The sequence below is a fragment of the Apostichopus japonicus genome, chromosome 8 (assembly GCF_037975245.1).
Source record: "Apostichopus japonicus isolate 1M-3 chromosome 8, ASM3797524v1, whole genome shotgun sequence".
Classification (NCBI taxonomy): Eukaryota; Metazoa; Echinodermata; class Holothuroidea; order Aspidochirotida; family Stichopodidae; genus Apostichopus; species Apostichopus japonicus.
In genome coordinates, this window is record NC_092568.1 from 20,127,183 (window position 1) to 20,154,712 (window position 27,530).

The following is a 27,530-nucleotide window of genomic DNA, read 5'->3' on the forward strand; positions in this document are numbered from 1 at the left end:
TTTTGTTGTTTGTTTCTCGTTTATTTCACATTCCGATAGAACGTATAATATCACACATAAACGTCTGTTACGAACGACAGGAATAACATTTGTTATGCTAATATACAAAAACATCTTCTGACGTATACTCACTGTAGAAATAAACACCTTTTTTTCGAGTTAAACGTCATCTTTATAATGATTTGCTTGCATTGGTCGGGAAATATTATTGCATGGTAAGACCTCTTGGCGAGCATTGTGGGTGTGCAAATGACATTTCGCAAATGTGGGAACCAAAATTCTTGTTACGATCGATAACGTATACACATATCAGGTTTATTAACATTGTGCTTCATATATGGTTAATACGCCCATTAATGGTGACGATCTACGGTTGTGTTCAAACGTATTGGCTTTGTCCTTTCATTTTAAATTACATTAAAACGTTAACTCAATGTATACAGAGCATGCCTTGCTTCAGCATTGTTTCAACCTTAACTTGACCTCATTACTATTTATATGTGAGGGGAAATCCACATGTTACGCGTGTGACTTTTTGATACATTAGGTTAATTATAAACTTTACGCTGCGTAAACCATGTCGTAGGTACGACTCAAGTTTGCTATCACAGCACCTTAATTGTACGCAACGTTATAACCATTCCATCGTATTTATTGTGTGCGCACGGCAAGGAGTGTGCGGCAAATTCTTATTGGATTCTATTAATTCGTAGGACGTTTGATAGCTATATCAAACAAACAAAAAGAAACATGGTCAAGCCCCATACTTTACTTATCTTTGAGATGGATCTTTGAGATGGATTCTCCTATGGAATGCGACCCCTTAATGTTACGTAACGACCTATGGAGACTAACAAACGATAAGTTGGAGGTAAGAAATTGAATTACTTATTTTTCCAACAAGAACCCTCACAGTGTGGCAGGGAAGAGAAGGGGAATTGTGGAGGATTTGCGAGTGGGCTGTTACAACGACATTTGAGTATACATTTACCATAGACCTATGAGAATAAGAAATATTAGCATGAAGACGTGATTTTGCATGTTCTAGACATTCCCTAAACAATCTGATCGCATCTCTTACATTTCATGACTGTTAAAGGCAGCGCGAACATTGTTCCCTACATTACCAATTACACTTTCTGTAGACAAGAAACTTTCTTTTCGTTCTTATACCTCTCTCTGACAACATGGGTATACTTTTATCTAGCAAAGTCACATGCATGTGTTTAGGTATAGTTTGCCTTCATTTACATGTTTAAACTATGCATCAAATATATGACAAAGAACTTAGTGGGAAAAAACGATGTGCAAGTTACATTATCAATTACACCAGTAAGAACTTGAAGGAATTTAAATACAGGCATTTATTTACGTTATTTGTTTTACCGCATATATATTCCAAAACTTCAAGGTAAACCTGAGTGCTTGGCTATCAAATTATTCACGGTATGTGAAGCATACATTTTTGCTGTGTAAGAAGGGGGGGGGCAGGTTGGAGGATTCATGTTTATAATTATAATTCTTTCGTCTGAATAAAATACTTGTGTATATAGTCACCGGATGCAATTGTATGTGGGGATCCATGCAGTCAACATTCTCCCTTTCAAAATGTTCTTTAAAAGTAGTAAATGCCACGCTTGCGGTTTTGAGGTAATTACCCACCCTTCCACCCCCCCCCGTCTCCTGCCCTTCCCACAAAATACACACCATCGTACCTTTGGTTCCCTAACATAATTTCTTGCTTGTTAAGTTCTCTTACACGATTTACATTTGATAGATATTCAGCCCTAAAAGTTTCTCGCTTCCAGCCAGTATTTACGATAATGCTCTTCGTCAGGGTTGACCTCACAGCTCAATGCATTGTTAGGGGGTCGTATGAGGTTGTATCTAGTCCAGTCGCCTTTACATATAATCCACGGCATGATATCTATCTTGTAACTCAATTCTGGCGAAATCTCCGTACTAATAAGGTGCGGGGTCCCAGCGCCGGGACCTCTGGTGATGAGTCTATTCATTTCATCGTAACAACATTGCTGTGCTGCGAGGCTAGTACTGGTAGACGAATACAGTGAATGAATGCAGAATGATGCAGTCGATTTATAAATCTCTAACCAATCTTCATCGACATTCGTGTGGGCCCATCGATAGACTGCTTCTTTGTTTTCGTCGAAAATGGCGTCGTTCTGGTTCAAGTTTGACGGTCCAAGACACGGGCACCCTGGCAAGTCATTTAGACGGGCCAGATGAGATCTCAGTTTTTCGCTTTTACATGACATCCAAGCAGTACAACTGTCCGTTTCTGTAAACGTAATAATAGGCAAAGAAAGACGTTAAGATTACTTTATTTCAAGAATATTGAAGAAGTGGTTCATTTCTTTTAAAGGTACTTATAGGTGTCATATAGTTAATACTTAATTGTATCGTAAAATGCGGCTAACGAAATGCTTAACCTTAACGGCTAAAATCAATAGGCCTAACTGTCACCTGTTATAGGCGGAAGAAATTATTCTTCACCTTTGCCCTTATTAAATTAACTGCATTGCTTTGTTCTTGTTCATTTAAGTTTACTCAAACATATTGTTTTTGTTGATAGTAAGAGGTATTGAAAATACTTTTTATCAACAATCTTTACTTTTCAGCATAAGCTACATTAGACCAATGACTGGACTTGACGGTGCATTCTCGGTATTCTGAACCTGGGGAGTTCCACGAGACATCGAGAAGTATTAAATTAGACAATAAACCGTCTATCATGAATGAAAATTGTTTGAGCGTAGAAGCAACACTCTTATTGAAGTTTTAACATGAGTAGCCATCATTGGCTCCTATATATATACATATATATATATATATATATATATATATATATATATATATATATATATATATATATATATATATATATATATATTATATATATATATATAGATATTTATTCAGCCATAATATTAAAACACAATGGAAATTGGTTGATAACAAGAGCTCAAAACATTAAAAATTGTAAACAACATATAAGACGTAAAATAATATACATAGATATGAAAACGTTCCTATAAAATGTACAAAAATATGAAAATGTACTCACAATATAAAGATGAACAAAAATATAAAGTGTGCCTACAAAATATTAAAGCGTACAAAAATATATAAATACCCTCGTATAATATACACGTATATATACGTGTATGTGTGCGCATGTGTGTATTTGTTAAAAACTTCGAATTTCTCTTTACTTATCTCTCTATACCTCTAGGTATATACATTCAACGAAGTTCACAAAATCTAGGTTCATATCGTCAAATTTATTCTGAACATCTGCATCCGAGCCACCCAGGTGACAATTAATATCCTCGCACAGTGCTAGTGAATATATTTAAAAGAAAATAAATTGATCTGTTAAATTAAATTAGAGGAATTTAGACTCCCCTGGCGGTAGGATTCAAAGAGCACACGATCTTTCCTTTTTTTTTCTCTCAACAATATCGAACAAATTACTTCTTCGACATAAAAAGGTTGTTTAAAAGGGGGTCATATAACCCCTAACCCCCCCCCCCTTAAAAATGAAACCTATTTCTTCATTTCATCCTTCAGGGATAAAATTATGACCAATTTTAAATTGGAATGTTCAATTGAAACTTCAGCTAGTTAACTTATATATAGAAGATGTTCCTCACTATGATTTATTACAGAATTATGGAGCAGATGTGTTATGTTCCATAGCGTGTTTACCAAACCTTACCTATATATTCAGGTTTTCAAGATACACGACTATAACTACACATATCGTCAAAGACATATTCCTTTTATTAAAGAGGAAAATCGTTGAAAATAAAAACCACGTCCCAATATTTTGTCACTAGTTCTAAATGTTTTAATGAAAGTAACCGATTTTGACTGCAGGCTTTAACCTTTTCTGATATATGCTGCAGGAAGTGGATCTCATTTAGTGGTCTATGACGTCATCTGAGACAGACTGCATTCTTCAAAAGTTTTAGGCTTTACTGATCGGCTATTATAACGTTTTTGTTGATTTATATTTGGAATCTGACACATTTCTCTAGTTCGAATTTCATGAAAATGGTATTCTTTTGTATATTCTTTTGTATATAAATATTATATTCCTTTGTGGATAAATGACTTTAAAAAATATTGTACAGAAAACCAAATATTTTGTGCTCAATGCCCTGATGACGTCATTTATGGCAGAATGCAATTATTACCAAAACTATCACAGAATTTAAAACTACATATTTCCGCGATATACAGAAAGCTATGAGTATGTGGATCTAACTTAAAGACACAAAGAGAAAAAAATCCAGAAATTTTGTAAAGTAATGCCACTTCAGATATCAGAATCTACTTCTTATTTTCCTTGACACCCTTTGTAGACGATATTGAAGCAGGGAGTTGTTATGTAACAACTCCCTGATTGAAGGAAAACCAGCTCCCCCTTGTAGACCGCAGTTTGTATGCCTATGGGAAGCCGTTATGTTATGAATACAAAATGTAACTCTGTCAAAAGTATAGATATTTTTGAACTATACATGTCGATGACAGGACATTGTATGATGATACATCAAAACATGCATGCATCGTTTGACAAAATACATCTATACTTCGTAACACACATGTCATTGACTCCTGTGTTATCTATTGGGTTGCTTTGTATGAAAGAATTATAAATACGATGTCCTAAAACAAGTATACTTCAGCCATACTTCAATTGATGAGTCTCCGCCTACCGATAAAACTAACTTCTCAAACACTGGAGGAAATGTTCAAATTAAAAAAAAAAAGTACTTGCACTTTGATATATGAGCCCATGGACGTTTATAATGAAACATGTGTCATGTAATGTTTATAACAATCATTCTGGTTTGCCTAAGAATTATTGCTCATTCTGTTCGGTCTGCACGGCATACTATATGTGTAATGAACGCATGCATACGCACAATATTACATACATGCGCATACATGCGCATATATATATAGGGAGTTGCAAATAGTAGGCAATTGTGTAACATTTAGACTGATTACCGAACAGAGAATATGATCAACAGTCTCGTTGGATCGTACATGTTTATCATGTAGAACATTTCTTTCAAAAAACTGTAAACTAATGCTGAGAAAATGTATTCATGTATTCATCCCCTTTTTTCTAGTCTACGCCATCCTGATACCATGGTACTTTGAACACAAGCCTTAGCGACGAGCCCTCTCCCACACTCAACCATATATGGTCTAAGCTTTTTCACGGCAGACCGATTGCACCCTTGGTTATGTTTTTGCTTTTCTGGAGACTGTTTACACCTATACATAAATATCAAACCACTGGTGCAGTTCTCAATGATAGTTGAATTGATCAATGTTAGGTAATAAATTTATTCCGAGAGTTGAAAAGAACTTTTCTGCAGTTGCATCTGGTCTAAAAGAAAGAAAGAAATGAAGGGCGAATGGTTGAAGTAGACGAGTGGACGGGGTCCGGAATCCGGATTAATTCTTAAATACGATAAAGTATGAAATGTCTATTTCTCACTATTAAACGTTTATCTGTTGAGAACTCGAGGGGGTGCATTAGGTAATGAATTAAACTCTGATCCCGTGTAGTACGGAACTAGGTATATAGGTAAATTGGTGACCGGATGCTATTCAAGCCGTTATGAGCATCGACTTCTACACAGCATCTTGCATGCAACCAATATAGGCTACCGCCAATCTTACAATTCCAACCCGTCCAATGCCCTCACATTTTCATGTTTATAGAAAGGTCATATCCAGCGGGTGTTCTGCTGTTACATACATATCCAACTTAAAAAACATCACACTAATCATTTGCGTTTTACGTGGAAATTGGTTCTGTCGGCAACACTCATGTATGAGTTTCAGTTCAATGTACTAACAAGGGTTAGTCTGCCCTCAAGCGCTCTTGTCGTATAAACATGAAATAACATTACTAATTTACACACTAATGAATGAAGAGTCGACTCAACTATGTCACACGTGACAATGTCCAAAGCGATAAAAACGATATATATGTTGTGACAAATCCGATAAGTCTCTTTCGCTGTTGGCGGGAAAATAACTAAACTTATATATATATATATATATATATATATATATATATATATATATATATATATATATATATATATATATATATATATATGTATAATGAAATCAATTCAATACTCAATTTATTTGGTATGGAAGTAAGGGAGAAAAACAACTTGATGGAAGCGAAAGGTTTGTCTATATGAAGAATTCGTTCCAGAATGATCGCTTATAAAATTGACACACATTGACAAAAGGGCGACCCCCTCCAGACACCTCCCCTCCGCCTCTCCATTCATATAAAACTATGATCACTTCGATGGGACGTAAACTTGTTCATAGCTTTTCTGAAGGGTAAGAAAGAGTGTTTATTCCAAGCAGTATCAAGTATATACTGCAGTCAATTTGTTAGGTTTGGTGTTCCTTTAAATCAGCGGTAGGTTACCCGTTTCTCTTTCATGTTCATACAAGTTTTCTTTAATATAATATAATCCCAAGAATTGGGAGTTCCCGAGGGCTTTACTAAAGCTATGGTTACATCAGTGCACTGAAAGTTAAGAAGCCGATCTTAACTTGCACCATTTTCAGCTCCCTGCATAGAGAAGACTTCTAGGCCCCAGGTTATGACTTAAAAAAATTATTTACGAAAAAATATCTAGCTTTTCACAGATTTGTATGAATTATGAAAACGTTGACACTGGATGTTTTCATTACCAAGCAATAAAGCGTTCAGGTCCACGGGCTAATCTTACCTTTGTGTACTGCATATAGCAACTAAAGATGATCACCGAAAGATCACATGTATGTACGCAAACCAATGAATTGAATAATACACCATACAAAATTAGTTCATTTTATTACTATTTATGTCATTGCATGTAACGTTTATCACCATCGAGAGAGGGGTTGTTCACCAATGTGTTACGAAACATTATTCATGCTATTGCTCGGTGGATATGATGTGAATCGGTGAATTAAAAGTATAACTGTTGAGCGACAACTTGGTTAGAACCTCCAGGAAAGCCTCTTCTGAAGTTATAAATAAGGAAATCAACTTTTCATCATACTCACGGAGATCGACAGGTTCTAAAATATTCAAGAATTGGGAAAGAGCATATGTTACTTCATCTGTAGAATTAATTTGAGGCATTTTGGTTTCCATCTCTAACCGAAAAGAAAGAAAAAATCTGATATATCGTCTTTGCTCAAGGAACAATATAGTTGTCTTTCAAACTACACAGCATTTCCCATCAGATTGATTAAATTCACTGGAGCAGTTTTCTGTAAGAGGTCTAAGAGCATATTTGTTTCTGTCACCCACCTCCCCCCCCCCTACCCCTTAATTCCAAGAAAAATGGCATAACTCAGTGGATTTTCCGCTATAGAGGGAGCATGGGAGACAAAAACTAAGAGAACTTCGGTAAGATATAAGCAATACTCGCTCGTGAAGTGTGCTTATATAGTTCACTGTATCCATTCGTTAATTACTAGATACTAATTTTAGAATGTAAACATTTAAAATAACAAACTTAATACACAAAGCTTTGTATCTCTTGAAACAAAAAGAGAGAGGGATTCATGCTTGTTGGAACTGCAGCATGAACTCGCGAAGAAGCCTCATTGGCTTAACAAAGCCGCTAGCTGACCGAAGTCAGTCTCTTAGTTTCATATTTAACGTCCATGATTATGAATTGTCAACAACTCTGTAACTGGACGACATATATAGCCTACATTAATCTTGGAGTGACTCGAACTCGAGACCTATATGATTGAAAGGCACCGGCGTTAACCACTGAGCTATAACACTCCTAGTATGGGTGGTGCGTTTACTGAAGATGTGGACATTGAACACCGTCCTGACACCAGAGATCTATTTTTGTATTATTAAGGGAGCGTGGATACAATAATGGTGCTCTAGTTTGCAACCATGTCAATTTGTTTTGTTAAATTTGAAGAAAATCCATTCTCTGCTCTAGAAAATGTGAGGGGCGTTTATGCACCTGTTGGGCACTCGTGCGTACAGGCCTCGTATACAAACACATGTATGAGTGCATAGGTACAATTCAATTTGACTTGAGTAAAAGAACCAGTAACATTGAGGCTCGAAGCGGGAGTATGCTCTAAGCGTTATAAGGAACGTGAACTTCATCTTGTACTTTGTATATAAATAACAGATTTCCAAAATTCCCCGTGTGTGTGAGTACGAGCACAAATCCATTAGGGGCGTTAGTAAACGAGTACAGGTATACATAACCATATGCTATACTTTGGTCAGGATTATACGGACCAAGTAAACAAGCCTATATGAATCTAAGTATTGTACTCAACTATTCAGTTATGGACCTTACAGAAAATATTCCTATGTTCTCACGTTGACAAGGTCATCACTGTTTTAGGTCCACTGCCATTGAGCATATATCTGACGACGTTGTTATATATTGTGTTACCTGCATGAGGATTTACTTATCTGGTTTTGTATCCTTTACGAGCAAATTGATTACCGAGAGCACTTCAATTAACTACGTTAAAGTACCATCAAACGTTCATAAATCATTTACCTGGCAAACAATACCTTGTTTTGTGATCAAACCTGTTAAGAATCATTAGGCTTTCATATCAGCCGTTTGCAAGAGTACTGTCATTATAAACCAACCTTTTTAAATGAGATAAACGGTGCCGGGGGTTAAGAGTAGAATCAACAAATAAATCTTTAATCGACTTTTGATTACTGATAGATCAAACAATAGACATTATTTTTTTTCTTAGTATAGTCATATCTCTCTGAAGTGATTAGATAGTATATAATATATTTGTATATATTTCTCCTAGATTATTTGATACCAATTTTTCACAACCGTTTCCACAGAACAAAGGTTTGTTTGTGGCATCCGAATAAGAGCTTGGAAGCAACCAGTCCCTTGTTTTTCGTTTTTATGGAAATATAATGGAAAATGTACCCTCACATACAAGGGAAACGAGCGTTTCTATACTAAGGAAAAGATCAAGCTTTTATAGTAAACTGCATATAAGTAAGTCTAATCTACAGGCATATTCGATCATCCTCCTCAGAGTCAAAAATGCTACCCAAAGAAATAACGTTTTCGTGAGTCACAGCGTAAAGAGAAGATTTATATTGACACCTTAACAGAACTACAAAACACCTTAGAATAAGCAGGATTTAAAGATCCCCGTGCTTATCTGTGGTAGGGGAGGGGGAAAAGGGACGTATAGGAGAGGATGGTCGGGGGGGGGGTATGCAGGGCGGGGGGATTTTGCTACAGCGTTGTATCAAGTAACAAATGAATTGGACTGATGTGTCAGATGACATGTATTAGGTTCGTTGTGGTTTCAAATTACAGTATTTGTATCGAGTTTAATGTATCAAGTTGGAGCTTTCACAAATGATAGAATAAGCGTATTATTTCCACATATTCACACATCATGTACCTCATGGTACCAAGCCAAGTAGGTTTATGTCAAAAACTCTCAGTTTTCCGCTCAAAGAAAATCAGGAGCCCAATCAGCAAAGATAAAGTCTCAGATATATAGATGTTGACCAGGGTCAACCTAGAACAAATAACCATTGCCAACATATGCAATGTTTATCGTCACGGTGTGGGCCCGTACAGTGGCGTGCGCAAAATTTCTATATGTAGGTATATATTTCAAAACGCAAGTTTTTGCTAATAAGTATTTTGTGTGAGGTTGAATGGGGTTGTAGTGGGGTACACACTTGTAGCGGTGGCCTAATATTTCCACAGCTGAGTGAGAAATTCCCCGAATGAACCTAATTTTCCCCAACTGAGACTCCCCATCATTAAAATAAACTTCATTTATCCATGGAATGCTCATTTAAGGCTTATTTATTATTATTATATCCATTGTTTTGGAAATTCTAATATATCAACCCAAACATGCTCTTTTTACTTTATATCAATTAACAGAGCATTATTGGAAGATGTTTCGATACCATTTATCCCATGACAAACTTGAAACATATTATAAACTTGCCATTTGAGGACTTTAAATGTCTTTCTTTTCTCATTGAGTCTTGTGTTATTGCATCTGACTGAAGAACGGGCCTACCTAGTCCAGTCACTTTAGCTGTTGAACCTCAGCTATTTAAAGGGGCATTACCCGAAACTTGAAAGTGTTACAGAAAATTCAACCTGTCCTAATGTAAGTGGGGTTTTTCTTTCTGAACAGTCTACAACCTACCGAAATAAATTTTATGCCTGAAGTCATCTTTAAATGAATTTTGTTAATAAAATAGTGCACGGATCTTCGCGTTGTGGAAGAAACGGAATACTTTAATACTTAAGTAAACGAAATAATAACCAGCTTGAAGTATAGCTTTATGTGTAGCAGAAAATGTTAACTTTGACTTGTCAAAACCGTTGAGAATTGTCAGTCAAAATTACTTACCGTTAACTATTTCAGCAAGCTCAAGGATATCACTATTACCCCTTTCTGGACTTTTCACTTTCCCTTCATTTAGAGGTGGTGAGACCCTTCTTTGGTTCGCACCGACACCTCCATCATCATCTTCATCAACGTCCTCATCCTCCTCCTCCTCCTCCTGATCGTCGTCATCATCATCATCATCCTCAACATTACCAGCATCTTCTTCTTCTTCGTCTATCACTTCAATTGTAATCTCTATCTTTGGATTCGGAGTAACCAGATTCATATGCTGTAATTCTTCTGAAGAAGAAGCAAACACATTCCTGCTACGATGTTTTAAATTTAGCTTGGTTGCCTCTCGTACTCTTCTGATAGGTTTTGTTGTAAGATGTTTAATTTCAACATTTCCTTCGTCTTTTAGAAGAGATTTAATTTCCGCTAAATTGTCACCATTGGTAATATCGTTACAACGTTCTTGTTCTTCTACTTGGCCTAACAGTTCTGATATTGCTCGAAATAATTTTTGCTCGAAAGAACGTAACCAGCTTGAAGAAACGTCAACGTTGCTGCTACGACAATCTAACAAGTTTTGTCTGTCCTTATCGCTGCTACGCTTCACTTTCTTTCCATACTCATTTGAGATTCTTATTGCATTCGAATGATTTCCAGCCGTTTCCTGGCGAAAGTAAAAGAAGAAAAGGTTAATCGAACAAAGAAATTTAACAGTGCACTGTATGCAATAAAATTATATCAAAACATTTTTAAGTTGTTTTCTATAGTAATTGATGATACATTGATGCCACGTTGATTATGTATCGATAAAACTTTAATGAAATATTGATGATGTATTGATGGTATATCAATGATACATTAATGATCATCTTACTGCTGTATCGATTATAACCCGTGATCTATTGATGACATTTCGTATATAATGATGACATATGGATGGTATTGTTTGATATAGTCTTTGATGTATCTATAATAAATTGGATATATTGATTATATATCGATGATACCTTTAATATAAGTTGTTTATTGATACAAATTATATTGATGATATGTTGATGATCCATTGATGATATATTGTTGAATATCGATTATACATAGATGATATATGGTAGTCATAAAATCGTTGATGTATTCATGATGTATATGTTATTTATCTATGGTATATTGTATCGAATGGATTAGGTCCATCCTCCATAACAGACAGCATAGAGGTACGTGTGAGGGAACCTTTCCCCTCCCCTCACCACCTCACCAAAAGTTATAAAAGTATCCTGTCTACTTTGATATGTATGGATAAGCATTTGTGCAGCCTTGTTTCTTATACCTGTACGTATAATGTCCACAATATTGCCATTAGCCCCATAAAACAGCATCCACTGGCGACGCCTGCGCAAATCGAATGTAGCCTCATGTCGGAACAGCACAGTCCATGTGCCATACAGTGACCGGTGTTCTATGTCGACGCTGCCCGGTGTTCTATGTCGACGGTGACCGGTGTATTATGTCGACGATGGCCGGTGTTCTATGTCGACGATGACCGGGAATTCTAAGTCGACGATGGCTTGTAGGTATACTCTATGTCGACATTGGCCGGTGTTCTATTTTCGGCGATGAACGGTATTCTACACATAGAAGGTGTTCCGTGGTTTTGTCCCTTTTAGACTGAAATGATCCTATTCCGATACAGTAACGAGTAACGGTTGACTACAATGCAGCTCTTCACACGGAGTGCTGTTTTCCAATCCCGGATTTCTAAAAGAGTGACAAAGGTAAAGTACAACTAAAGGATAAATATTGAAAAGGTCATTGAAGTGGACCCTATATCAAGTCTAATTTTGTTTTGTTTAAAAACAAATTGCTAACCTGCAGGAGCTTGATTGGGCTAACCCGTCCCCCCCCCCTCCCCCTCTGACACTAGGGAACCACGAATGACCTCGAGAGGCACGGTATACTTACGATGTCGGCTCATATGTTAAAACATATAGCGTAACGTCACATGGATATTCAAGAGCGGAGTTTACAACGAAGGTGACTGTGGCCCGGGGTCGTTGAAGCCGACTTCAACGTAGGGGGCATATAAGCCACTTAGAAACTGGTAGATGTCGATTTAAATGACCCATAGTGAAACGAATCGGTATATGTCAAATCGGTTTATAACCTGGAAGATGTCGATTTAAATTGACATAAATTAATTGGTAGTTGTCGATTCCCCGTGATCTAATACAAATGGTCGGCCATACGCATGCATGCATGTATCCAGGGGGGGGGGGTAGGGAGCTTCCAAAAAGTGGAGGGGACACAACATCACAGGGGCACTTTCTCATTCCACATCCACCACTCGTTATGCTATAAACCGATACACACCGCCATATCACTATATTGTATATTATGTGTTAGTATGCTATCAATACTAGTTATTGAGATTGTACATTGTTACCCGGGGGCACTGGGGGCACGTGCCCCAGTGCCCCCCCCCCCGGCTCCTACCCCCTGCATGTATCCTGAGTGGCGGACGATCATTATACACTGTACTTGTTGAGAAACACGACTGACTGCTTACATTAACTTCTCTGCCTCGTTAATAACAGTATAAATTGTCAATTGCAATCAAACATAATGAGATGCAATTCCAAAAGACATTTTTCAAAACTAAAACATGACGTCAACTGGATTCCTTTCTTCGTTTCGAATTTCGGATCGATTTCGTTCCATCTGCCCATCGGGAGGAAGTGCCCTGAATCTTTTTACCTAAAAATGTTTGGTGCGATCAATGGCTGTGTACTCTTCTTAACAGCTCTTGTTAAAATTCATAACAAAACAACATCATCCAACGAAAACAAGTTTAAAATTTATTGGTGGCACACGTGAGATGTTTCAGTTAAAAAAAAAAAAAAAAAACCTTTTAGTCGCGAACCCGTCGAGAATTTAATAAAACGTGTTTCAGGTAATCATTCCCAGGGGACTCATATGAAATCGATTTGGCCCTGTCCAAAATTGGTGTAAAATCATACGGTAAAAGTGCCTATTTCCGCAGCTTGAGCTACACTGCTTTGCGATGAACGTTAGCGATATGGAAGAAATTATAAGAAATTTCTCTGATTCCTTCCCAAGATTGAATTGTGTCAAACAATCTATTTGCAACCAGGAGAAAAGTCTTGATGTGGAAAAGTCAAACAAAATATTTAAGAATTTGGAATATTTCTATATATATATATATATATATATATATATATATATATAAGAAATGAATGTGTAGCAAGTGGTATGACAGATATATAGTAAATCAATAAAGAATAACACACCAGAAAAATTCCGCTCGTGAAGTATATATATATATATATATAAAGCAACTCCCACTTACCCCCACCCCCCCTTCCAAAAGAATAAATAATACATAAAAAATATTTAATTTCTAACCAACATTTCTCCATCCATTTAGTATTCCATTTAGTATGTATGTAATCCAAACGCAAACAAATGTCATGAATTTATCGTACAAACAAGTATGATATATCTCACCTTATTCCCTCTCCCTTTCCTAATTTACTCCATATTTCAAGTAATCAATTCCTTGCGGAACCCCCCCCCCCCATCTTTATAAGGGAGAGAGTTAAACAAAAATGGCCTGACGGAGTCAAATGGATAGCCTATTTGTTCACATTACGATTAGAATTCCTTTTTTTGTTTGTACTGTACTTAACCAAAAATATGTATTTTTTCCCCATATATTTCAAGTCATTATGTGAGCAATGTTTGGTTGTTAAATTAAGGGTCGCGTCATGTCAATGCAACTGTTGTGGATATTACCCTCGGGCAATTTGTATAACCAGAACTTCCGTTGCTGTTAATCGTTATTTGTTAAAGCGGTGTATCGCATGATGAAAAAATGGATTAACAGTTACACACACACCCACCCCCCCCCCCCCTATCCCCACCACTACCACCAAAGTACCCATCTCCATTACATGTAGACTGTAAGAAAGTCATAGTCAAATAGCATGAAAGAAATGTCAGATTCCTGTTTTGCATTTTGTGTTAAATACGCATATGCAGTTAGTTTAATTGCCATCAATAAAATGCAGTGATTTTCGCAGTAACGTGAAAGAGTGCACGCAGAAAGCCTGTATTGCCTATATACGTGTAGGTTTGTCATGTAAGAAGCAGTACTTCGAACAGCTATTTATCTAGCCCGTCTAGTTGAGCAATTGAACCCCAGTATTAACAACAGAGTTTAGGGGCCGGGTTATTTCTGTTTGGGGGTTAATTGACACTGTTATTGGTCCTGATGGAGTTTAGGAGCGAGGTCCCCCGGAAGCTGCAGAATTCCCATATATAGTGAGTTTTCTCGTGCAAATTTCACAAAATTAAACATACATACAGGTAGAAAAAAGACGATGAATGTTGACATTTTAAATCCAGTTTCTAACTTCAATCGTTGGGGTGTGTCTCAATTTAAATACCATATACAGTCATTGGTATAAAATTTTTAATTTTACATCCTTTACTTGGTAAAGTTGGAAGCTTATAAAATCCAAGGTCAGTAGAAGTAAGCGAAAAATATCGCAAAACACGACATTTTGTTTTCAATGTGTAGCTACGACACCGCAACTCTTTGCTTCACTTATGTTCACTTATGGTACAAACATATCGACAATCCTAATTTATCAATACTGAATACAGTGTATCAGGAAAACGGTTTACATGATGTACCCCACCATAATGTTTGTTACGTGAATCCTCTTTCATCAATCTAAAAGAACTCTCCCTGGCCTATTTTTCCTACAGAACGGACATTTCTTCCACAAAATAGCCCTTAGCCTGTAACCAAGCCCCAATTCCGACATCAGGGTAACCATGGTAACGAAATATTGAAAAATGAGAGGAGAAAGACAAAAGTAAAGTAACATTTCACTGACATTTAACGCCGTCAATTTCACTTTAGGATATTGTGTGGCGGCAACACATTTTGAAAAGCCAATTTTGTTTGTCATTCTTGTCTCTAAACCAAAAATACCGTATGTTTTTACTCAGAGTTTGAACAGTAAAAGAAAGGAGTCGTCTGCTGAATTTATATACTTCTTAAAGCAGCATTTTGCGTCCTTTTCTATGATATTTCTCAACCTCACTGACTCCACTATGCCATAACGACCTACACAACTAGCTTATCAATTTAAATCTTACTTCAAATGGTGGCATGAAAGTCGAAAAATTTGCAACTTTCAACTTTGTTTTTCTCCAAGATATTTTCCGTTGGGATCCCAATAAACCTCGCCCATAATATGAATATTTAAACACTACGAACGTCATTGACCAAAACGTAATACAACACCATGCTTGATTTGTGTACAGTCTATATGGCAGTTGTACCAGGGAGTTCCATAACAACTCCCTGGTTGTACCATGGAGGTAAAAACAGTTTGTTTTACCTCCATTACATGGTTATACCAACGCAAAGTCTTGAATCTATTTTTAGCAACGGCTCATAACTAAACCTGCATCTCTGATTGGTTGAATTCAAACTAGTGGGTTTGGGGGAATTGTATGCGATTAATTTTAAATGTGGAATTTGTCGTGGACACTTTTCTCATTATCTGCAAATATCCTTTAATTACTCGCCAATTAACGTTGTTGGCAGGGAAAAACTTGGCTAATATCTTAGTTTGCTGTTTTGTAATTGATATATGTAAAAATATCGATGGACATGTCAAAAAAGTAGAAAACGGCGACCAAACGCAAAATGCTGCTTTAAATACCCTACAGGGCCCATTTGCACAATGCGCTTCCACTCTAAAAAACAACGAGATAAATCTGTCACCAATTGAGCGTCATAAACATGCCTGTATCTGCACCAATGCTGGGCAAACACGTACACACAATCTCGACACAAGACTACACAAATTAGACAAACATGTACAGCTATGCAGAGAGTGCACAATAAGGCTACACATTAGCTATCAGAACAAACAGTCCGTTGCCACTGTGTAGATTACACCGACCCATGCACAGGTCCTAATCCACGGGCCGAGGAACAGGGACGAGTAATAGTAATAATAGTAGTGAAATTGTTGGTGCCCCTCCCTTAACTGTTGGTGCACCTCTTTGATGTTGATACCCCCTCCTTAAATGGCTGGCACAACCCTTTTCAACTATATGCACCCCAACCTCTACCTTATATCTCCCACAAAGATAAATTGAAGATATGTTTGTTTGCCCACGTCTTTTTCTTTCCTCTTCACTTTACTGTGTAAGTTTTTTTTTTTATAGTTTTTTTTATTAAAAAGGGTTGGCAAAGTGTTGGTGCGCACCACTCTCGTTCATTCACAAGTGATTTTATTAAATGATATGCCGTATGCATATCATGTTTTGCCGAAATTTCCTGAGGAATGGGAGGACGGAAGCGGGAAAATAACGATGTGAATAGGGGTATTTGTTCATTGCGCCCTGATTTGACACAGTGCCTGCAGTGTCCCAACGGATTATAGAGGAACAACTATACCTGCAGCGCGCGACACATGCACGCGGTTTCCATTGCAGTATGTTCACAGCCTCCACCCCCCCCTTGCCCCTTTAATCCCAAGCGTTATACCATGCTCCCCGACGCACTTCCACCCCCATCAACCCACAACTCCATCCCACCCCACCCTCCCCTCTCGCTAATCTTCTCACTTCCCGTTAGACGTGTAATTGCCCTTATATAGTCACATCTATTTTCGTAAACTATAAAAAAAAAAAAAAAAAATGTTTCGAACCGTTTTCGTAATCACAGTATACGTTTTGCCACCTGACCTGATTCACTCTTCCTTGGTGACCTACTGTAACCAGGGAGTTGTTATGGAACAACTCCCTGCTGTAACAAAGAAATTGCATTTTTTTATCATTTCAGATTACAACACACAAAATTCAATCATTTTCACTCAGTAGGCCCTCAAATATTTAGTACCCTAGTCCGAGTGGACGTCACGAGTACTGTACTTGTTGATCCAAGTACTAGAATACCCATATCAAGTCACGAATCCAAGTAGTTCGAATCGAATCCGACCGCATCGTTGTAAAACGAAACCGTGTAGCAGTGCAAATGTGAGTCCTTAGCTGCATGCCCCCCCCCCCCCCACCCACCCCCAAATCTAAGGGAATCGTTAGGTACGTACAAGTTGTAAACCGAACGGATATTATCCTAATTAAGATCGCTTGCTACATTCATACCCGGCTTAAACCAGCCTAAACACAGATTTTGACAAAGTTCCTCTTCTTTACAGAACTTTTACGTGTTGCTTGATAACACATTTATGTGTGACAGTATATTGTATTCGCGCGATGAATCATAGCGCTAAAGCCCTTTCCTATAATAAATCAATATTATAAAATATGAATAGATTGTACTTACGTCAACATTCCTTGTTAAGTGTCTCCTCCACTCGTGGACAATCTAAACAGGCTGCAGCCACACATGCAGGCCTACTATATACGTTAGAAAGATGTTATAAATACTGGTTTAAAAATAGGACGTTGATACATGCTGGACGGCAGTTCGCTTATATATAAACAGTACATATATACGAATGGGTTGGCCAAGTCCATTATCAGAGTGCGTAGTAAATATTTATATACACCGAGGAAATGCCAGAACCATTTGAAAAGATAGAGAAACCCTCTGGCGTTAACGTATTATGGAGATGCAATGTCCCTCAAGTTCCGGTTAACCTAAGCCCTTGGCGATTCGTGAAACTTACTATGAATCTCCCGGGGCGAAGGTAGCGTTCCGCGAGGTACACACTGGGACACGCGATGAAGGAGGTAAACCGACGTAGGTATCGGTGTAGAGGCTATGATTAAAGGAATAAGCATTGTACGGGAACCTATAGGCACATGTCAATAGCCCCACTGTTGTACAACTCGAAAAAAAGATTTGAAGTTTTAAGGAGAATTAGTGCGTGGGCATTATAACGGTAACAGCAAGAGTACGTTTGGTGGGCGTTTGACCAATTACAGAATACGCGGTAACTAAGTTCTCGTCACCTAAAGACAAATGATTACATATAGGCCTACGTATAATATCATATATCGCGCTGTGCGGTTGTGTGAAAATTATCACGGTGAAAACACGGAACAGATGAGTAAGAAGTTACAGGCCATTACCTCGGACACAAAAGAATTTAATTCTGATAAGTGTTATATAATTTTAGTAGCCTACGTTTTATTCAGTATTTGCACACATGAAATCTTCAGTTAGCTCAAGTAGTTGATTGTGAACTAGATCACAAACTGTATCGCCATATGCAGTACATATACCGTATATCTGGATCTACATACAAATATCGTGTTTGATTGATCAAATTGTTTGATTGATCTAACGATTTATAATTCGATTACTAAACACTTTCATCGCTCAGACAAATTTTCATACTAGAATTATATATTCCTTTTCTCTACGATTTAAGTCTCATTCGAAAGTAGCCTACAAATGAATGATGGAAATGCGTCAGAGTGACGTCATCAAGGAGTTAAAAGATTTGATTTTTGTATTCATATTTTTATGCCATTGTCTGATCGTAAAATACCATTTTCAATAATGACGTCAGGAGAAATCGACAAAACAAAAGTGCAATCGAACTTACTAACCGAGTAATCAATATATATACAAGGTAGAACCATGTCTCGATCTATACCAATAACGTCAGCTATATCTTACAAAATAAACAGAAATATGTATATACATGAAGCACTGACCAGAGCGGGCATTGACGAAACACGAAGAAAAGTGTTTCATACAACTGCTATTGTATAGCGTAGGGTTGTTTTAATTATTTTTTTTTTGTCTTTCATTGTTATTTACTTATTATATTTCAATTTTTTTATTGATATTTTATTGAAGATATTTTCCACCTCTTATACAATATTATTCACACCACCTAATTAAAGACTCCTTTAATTTACCAAAAAGTAAATTGCGGTTGTACAATCAGTTAGTTGCCCCCGCCGATTGACGAACTTTGTAACAGATCATGCTTGCTATATTTATATACCGTAGTATATGATATCTTTCCTTTACTTGTGGAGAATGGTACCATCAGAATTAATAAGGGAACGCAAATCTAAACATCATCTTTCCCTCGAATGACGGAGATCTATGAGAAAAATAACTCTAAAGTCAAACTTCAAAGAAAATCTTGTTCCGTTTGGTAAATACCCTAGTTTAAAAGTCGCTTCTGTGAGCTGTCATTTTGTAACCCTCTGATGCTATAGTGGCCACTGGAGTCTGAACTCTTTTAACTTTTACTTGCTCTTTCTTTTTCTTTGCTCTGGTTTGGTGGTTCAATATCTTATATTCAGCAATTTGCAATATCCATCTCCATAATAAATAAAGAAATACATTTAAAAAAAATGGGAACACATGTGGCTCGATGACGTCATTTTTAGACTTGATTAAGTCTTCAACATTGTGTGAGAAGGAACATTAAATATGTGCTATCTTCCAAATGGAGTAGGCTCATTCTCAGCTGTTTAGATGAAGTTGTTCATGACAGTTCTCTCTATATCACAATGATGGGAAAGTTTGCGTCTTCTTCTAACAAATGCCAAAACAATGCAACTTTAACCTAGAGGCAACATCTCTCCATGACCGTGACTGTCTTCATTTACTTCGATACACAATGATATCACAAATTTAACAGCACGTTCATGTACCTCTGCAGTGGCACCATGCTAGCTCCAAAAACGAACCTCACTTTTTTCTAAGCTCGTTAGATGAGCTTTTCATGACAAGAATCGCTTCTCCTTTTCAAGCTCTTCAATGTAATTGTTGTAACCGTCTCTCGAGGACCCACCTCCTACTTTTTGGAGCTCTATGCAAATTTGGTTACCGGGATATGACAATCAAATCTTTTCAATTTTGTGAACCAGCTTTTATTCTTCTCCCAATGGTCAAGAGTCCAGAGTGGACCACTTCATGCCTCCCATCTTCAAAAGTTTTCTTCTTTGGGTAAAGATTTTCAAACTGCTTGACACTTGACGGAGGACAAACACTCAGCTATTTCCGGCCAGGGATTAGTGATTTTTCTTCTTTACTCGAAGTCATTAAATGAAGGGTGGCCTGTTGAACAGTAGAGGTATAGCTCTCGAACGATACAAGGGGGGTTACGTTTTCAGTTTACCGCGTGTACTTAGTTGTTTTTTATGCAAGCATGGTTTTATCTTTCGAAATGTTTTAACTCGATTCGTTCTGATGTATGACCAACTCCTTGGTAAAAGGATTGCGTCTCACAATGTCATGGAATGCCTTGAAATTGATCGTCTTCTTGTAGCAATTTTTAGGAAACTCGGCGATTATTACTCACGCTACTAAGCCTATACGATTATACAATTTATCAAGTTATTATGCATTTCTTATCGATATTTATTTTTGCAACAAATGAACATCAAATGAGACACAACCCTGACCATCTTTATCGGTGTATGTGATAAAATTTCGATGAAAATCTTATTCCATTTGGGAGATATCGCATGTTTAACACATTCCTTCACACTTCACACATGGCTGAAGGCTTGACCAAGTCTAAATATGACACTGTCGAGCAACATGTATTCGCTTCAATTTACCATGTATGATATATATAAATATATATATATATATATATGGGCGATTCCATGCAAACAGGGACATGACTCCAAAAATTAAAGAATCATTTCTGACCCAATATTTTGCTTTTAATTCATGCTAAGGTATTCAGGGTCCAGATCAGAAACTTTTTCCTAGCATACAGTGTCATTTTACCCAAACAAAGTGCAGTGATAACTCACTATGATTCTGCAATTAAAATGCAAGTGAGCCTGTGTGGATTTTTCAAAGTCCCATATTCCCTTGTATGAAAGTAACTTGCACAAGTTTGAAATATTTATGAGTAATACCAAGTATGATATTTTAAAATCACATCACATTGCCCATTCACCGTTTTGGTTTGTAGGTATATGGCTGTAGTTAAAAGGCGTCTATGTTGACATGTAATGCGAGTTACCGAGCAATCAAGATTTTAACATTATTGCTCTCCTGGAGGCGATAATTTTCTGCCATTCCATATTTTGCTTTTAGCCCAAGTACTGAGTATAACAATAGTCAAAGGAATAGAAAGTCCATGCATATGTTGATATGAAGGGCCACTGAAAGCTGTAATGCGAGTTACCGGTAATGCGAGTTACCAGTGCTGTAATGCGAGTTACCACTGTAATACTGAAAATAATTGAATATTGCCATATGACAAAGAATACAAAACAGTTGATCCATGATGCTGAATGATAAAACAAGTTGAAAAACCCCATTCCAGCTTTAGCTACCATTTAAATTGTGTGTAAATCATTGGAAATGAACATTGCCATTATTGTTCATCACATATTTTAATTTGGCCAGCAATTATTAGTAAAATAATTGACAGAGGTATAAGTATGGTTGTTTATTTGTTGCTACAATGCTTTTAGACTTCTACAATGGTTCTTCAGAGCAACTAATTCTCAAGAATTTGATGAATGAAGATGAAAATACTGACTGGGCAATTTGTAATGCAACGTACCGTAATGCAAGTTACCAGATTCTTCCCCCCTCCCTACCACTTCTTAAGTTGTTTTATATTTTGTTGTGCTACAATGTAAACTTCAGGATATAGTAGATATCTAGTACATACATTCAATTCAACAAAACATTGTTTGTTTGTTTGACTAAACTAGTAAATGTCCATTTTTGCTGTGTACTTTTTGTGTAATGCGAGTTACCGATTTTGTTTATCCCCCTGTCATAAACTAGACTAGTACTTTTTGATATATTTAATTATTTAACTTAACATATATTGTAAGTCACCTTCCACTAGAAATATTAGTTTCAGCATTTTATTTTCCATTTAGATTTCATTGATGACTGGACAAAGTGAATTGCGAGTTACCGTAATGCGAGTTACCGGATTATTTCCCCTTCCACACCACATCTTAAGTTGTTTCATATCATTTAGCAGTTTGATGTAAACACCAGTAGAATAGATATCTACTACATACATTCAACTGGATACAACATCTTCTGTTTGAGTAAACAACTGCATTGAACTTGCGTCAATATTTGATGTGTCCTTTTTGCGTAATGCGAGTTACTGATTTTCTCAAGAGCACCATGCATAAGACAAAGCATTGCCATCACCCCTAATAATTTTCGATCATAGCTTTGAGTGTTGGCTATAATACCACAAATAATCAACCTGCAATACTATTCCTTGTCCAAGCTGCATCACTTAGACTATAAAAAAACATGAAAAAGTGTAATGCGAGTTACCGTGGAATCGCCCATATATATATATATATATACATATATATATATATATATATATATATATATATATATATATATATATATATATATATATATATATATATATATATATATATATATATATATATATATGTGTATATTGGAATGTTAAGTTTCTGTAATGGACAGGGCTTTACAAATGCTGACTCTAAAGTTATTAACAACGTATATCATTACCACTCTTCCTTGATTATATGAAGAGAATTGGCATTGGCATTATAACATCACATACTTCATGACAGCTCACAAACGGAAGATTTTTCTTAGCTCTTTGGTGGGAGGGTGGGAGATGTTCTTCACATATCAGGTCATATAAGACAAAGATGATAGTAGGTTTTTGTCCGCTCTAAGCTTGCAAGTAGTAAAGTAAATTACATTCCAAGGAAAAGCCTGGGATTTTTTTTTATGCAAATGATAGTAATAGTATTAGGGGAATATATTGCTACATCCATAGATGGACTGCGTCGTGTTCAGTTGGAAATTCCATTTCTGATGTTAAATGTCTTAACTAAAAAAAGCAAGTTATTATCCAAAACGGTATAAAATGTTTCAGATTCGTATATGCAATACTGAGGAGTAAAGAAAGATATAGCCATGGGTTGGGAGGGGAGGGGGGCTGGTGAAATCTGGAAAATTCTCAGTCAAAAATAGTTATGAAGAAATATAAAATATGGTCCGTGACTATTTAACTGCCCATGATATCACTGCCCCCAACCAACCCCTACCCCCTTCCTGGCGCTCTTTCCCCAACTTTTTAAATGCTCTCCTTGGTAAGAACATGGAGTTAAAAACAGATTTTTACCTCCATGGTTAGAATGATTGGTATCTAGCTATAGTCATGTCTTGTTACAAACTGTCGATGCTGGACCTGCTGATACCAACCATGGAGGTAAAAACAGATCAACTAACTGAGAACTCTTTGATTACATATATAAATATATATATACTAACATGAATTGCGTCACTATGTCAGAAGTTGCCAGAGCATATGCGTTAGACATAATATATGTGGCGTATGTTTTTTCATACTCCCCCCCCCCATGTGATAGCTGATGGTGTATAGTGGTGTATCATATGACACTTGCAAAATTACATGCCAAGGCATAGTCTAAGTTTAACTTGTAGAAAAATGAGCATAGTGCTTTGCTGCTTTCTCAGCCTTGCGCCTGCAAAACAAGACGGTTAGGGAGAAAAGAGAACTGGGGCCGGGAGGCGGGGGGGGGGCGGGTGGATGGATGGAGCAGAAGAAGAAGAGAGATAGAGAGCAAGTTGATAAGGAGAAGGCCTGTGTAAATGAACGGCATTTGTGCTACTATTTTATAGAGCTGAAATTATACACCATGTTATCAAAACCGATAGGCTGGACTTTATAAAAAAATCAACCTCCTCCTCCTCCCCCCCCTACCCCCACCTTCCTCCACGCACACCAAATTAAACCCCAATAACTTCGACATACGTACCCCGAAAAGAACAAATTATAGCCTTCAATTGTACAGTATGGCTCACAATAAATTTATGACTGGCTTTCCTTTAATCCTCTGTCAGTAATAAAATTCTGATCCCGTCTTGAGAAAGAGTTATCGACTATACACAAAAGACTGGAAACTATAAGTATAAAAGCGAATATCCAATTTAGCCAATTGTGTAAGTCCATTCAACCATGGAGGTTCAACAAGCATCCTCAAGTTGATTCAACTCAAGGCTTGGTTCTTTATAGACATTCTTTGCAACGTAGCGGTTCCTTTTGCGTCGTTTGCGACCAGAAAAAGAATGAAAGAAATATACTATAACGCACATCCATTGTAAATATATCGAAAAAGATTGCCTGTGTTTCTGCATGAGGTGTTAAAATCCTACCGCTGAGTCGCTTCCAGATATCGTATTGTTCCTGGCATTATATAGGTGTGCATACCTTTTATCAAGAGATTTGAGAATCCCAAGAGAGGAGGCACCAACACAAACGGTCAAGGCGGTAGATTCTTTCATCCGTTCAAAGAGGGATTGAAACGATTGTAATTGAAACCGTCTTCAGTAAATAGAACCCACAAAACGTTCTTTTTTTCTTTCTTCCTTTGCTTTTTTTTTTTTTTTTTACCTTCACGAGGTTCGATACTTTGGTTACTTGAAACTGTTAAACTGGCAAAAGAGCAATTTCACACTTCTGGTAATCACCGAGCCGACTAATTTTGCGGTAAGCAAATAAAGTTGCACACGAACATATACTTTAGTTTTTTCACTGTTCTGGATTTTCCAACTCACTTCAATTTCAATTATATATATATATATATATATATATATATATATATATATATATATATATATATATATATATATACATATATATACATATGTATATATATATATATATATATATATATATATATATATATATATATATATATATATATATATATATATATATACATACATAACGCTTCTCGTTGCCTTTCCTTCCATTTGGTGTGAAATACATATATAAGAGCTTCTCAAGAAAAAGCGCATTTCACATAACGCTGTACATATGTATATACCTGCAGGCTCAGTTATGAGGCTTGCAACAACCGACAAGGACGGTAACCATGCAACAACTAAATGTGGTTTAGTTTTCTTTCCTTTCTTTCTTTTTTTCTTTAGCTACTTTTGATTTCCTAATTTACAGTTTAAACTTACCTGAATTGCATGATTCTGTATTTAAATATGTTGATTATAATTTGATTGTTTCGAACTTCGACGTCATACTCCTAATCAGAAAACATCCCTATCGTTGCTCAGACCGATCTTCTGTAGGCGTGCAGAAAGAGTTTGGTGCATTGGCTCGCCTACGCCAGAATCAATTGTTGCACTATTTGTAGCACCACCGACTATCGTGAGGTCAAGAACACCACCAACTTCGGCATGTCATGGGAAGTTCGATCTACGCCCTGCTTTTTGCGGCGATATGGTGATAAAAAAAAAATAGCCACAGATGAACTGTTCAGGGGAGGCTATAGTAAATACTGACCAAAATTTAACGATCTGAATTAACGGTTATTGAATTCTATTTTAACCGCGTTTAGTTCATCGACTCACTCTATTCATTTTATTCCGTACAGTGTACTTGATGCATATATGCAGTATACGAACGACAATGTTAATGCCACGGATTAGTACATTCACCAGCAAGTGATGAGAAAAGAAGCAAAAAGCTGTGGTTTTCTATTTCCCAGAATTATCGTTACCTAAGTTCAGATGAGATCGAAGGTTATAAAGTTGATTAGTAAACCTGTGGCACAGGTTTATGCCTGACATGAATATGTCTGGCATAAATAACAGTCAAATCAGGGAACTTCCATTCGTTAATTGACTGAACTAATTAGCTGTCAAACGTTGATTCGGGGGCGCCACACACAAATGATGGTTTGGATTGATTCCGAACAATTCGTATAGTAGGCATATGTACGTCAATTTTGATAAAAAAAAAATACGTAACATTGAACGAACTTGAAATGGCAAAACATACTTTTTTATTTTCAAATGAGCCATCGTTAAAATTGGTCGGTCACTTAAAATCTGTGACTTGTTCCTCCACCTGTGCAAAGCAGGCACCGGTCAACTTTTTGAATGCAGAACATCGGTCGCACACTATTCGCTTTGATCGGCTGACGGTTATGTGGCATCATTTGCCCTGCTGACACACTCGGTAAGGTCAAGGTATGTCCCTCCTGGGGTACCAAAGAGGCCAACGCTGGACAGCTGAGTATACATTCAACGTACCCTATGGCTTCACTAAATTAAAGATGTAGGCCAACGGTATATATCTTTCTATACTCAGAAAACGTGGTTGCCGTTATACTGGGCAAAACAACATCGTTGACAAAACAGTTATCTTGGTGACATAAGCCTAAGTTTTAATCAGATCTCTGATATGTAAGTAGACCAAGTCCAATTAGTTTTCAATTTACACCGATCCGAACAATTTCATGCTATTATATGAAGCTTATATTATTTAAGCCTTTATGGATAATAGAGCATCAAGATCTTATTTAACGACTGGTTTCTATAGCAACCTGCCGCCCAACTATTCACTCTCGAATGCATGGTAGTATAAAGGTTCCCTGACAAGAATTTCTCAGTCTTGCCCCGCCAAACGTAGTATCTACAAAAGTATCCAAGTGTCGTGAAGGGAAGAAAAACAAAAATCACCATGTTACATTATAGTGAATGGATATGTGTGTTACGATAGTTCAACATTGTAAACTGAAACAAAGCGGGTTCCGAGTGAGTAAATTCAATTACAGACTATATTTTGTTACATGTGTGACATCGTGGTATGGTATGCAGGAGGTGCGATCGTAGTTTAGTTTGCCTTTCTTTATGTTCCATAAACGCAATGTCAGTATAACACACTGATCTGAACAGTATACTGGTAAAGCAACTAACACAGTGAACACCTTGAATGATTCACCGAACCATTTTCCATGGACTACGGTGGCCCATAAGAAACCCATGATGAAATACATACCTAAAGGGCGCCTTGATAGAACACAGATACAACAATAGTAAAGAATAAAGACATGGGCAATGGGTAAATGAAAGGTCATTCAGTAAATTGGCTCCAAATAGTATGCTTAACTTGCTCAAAGCTCTCAAAAGTAGGCTTCTAGTTTCCTTGAGGTCCAAATTAATAATAAAAAAATAGAGATCATATGGCAAGAGTAGTAAGTCGTCGGATTTTTGTGTT

General features: G+C 36.9%; 1 protein-coding gene across 4 annotated transcripts; it reads right to left on the reverse strand.

Moving 5' to 3' along the window:
* On the reverse strand, positions 1-26,107 carry LOC139971463 (uncharacterized). 4 transcript variants are annotated; one of them, XM_071977955.1, is made up of 5 exons: positions 25,481-26,107; positions 11,792-12,219; positions 10,477-11,131; positions 7,123-7,215; positions 1-2,299 (listed from the first exon to the last, which is right to left on the reverse strand). In XM_071977955.1, the coding sequence occupies exons 2-5, from the start codon at positions 11,903-11,905 to the stop codon at positions 1,788-1,790; spliced, it is 1,374 nt and encodes a 457-aa protein (XP_071834056.1). In that variant the 5' UTR covers positions 11,906-12,219; positions 25,481-26,107; the 3' UTR covers positions 1-1,787. The 4 variants fall into 4 exon arrangements, with proteins under 4 accessions (XP_071834056.1, XP_071834059.1, XP_071834058.1 ...); XM_071977958.1 differs by lacking the exon at positions 25,481-26,107 and adding an exon at positions 24,271-24,870; XM_071977957.1 differs by lacking the exon at positions 25,481-26,107 and adding an exon at positions 17,852-18,411.
* Positions 26,108-27,530: the final 1,423 nt, after the last annotated feature.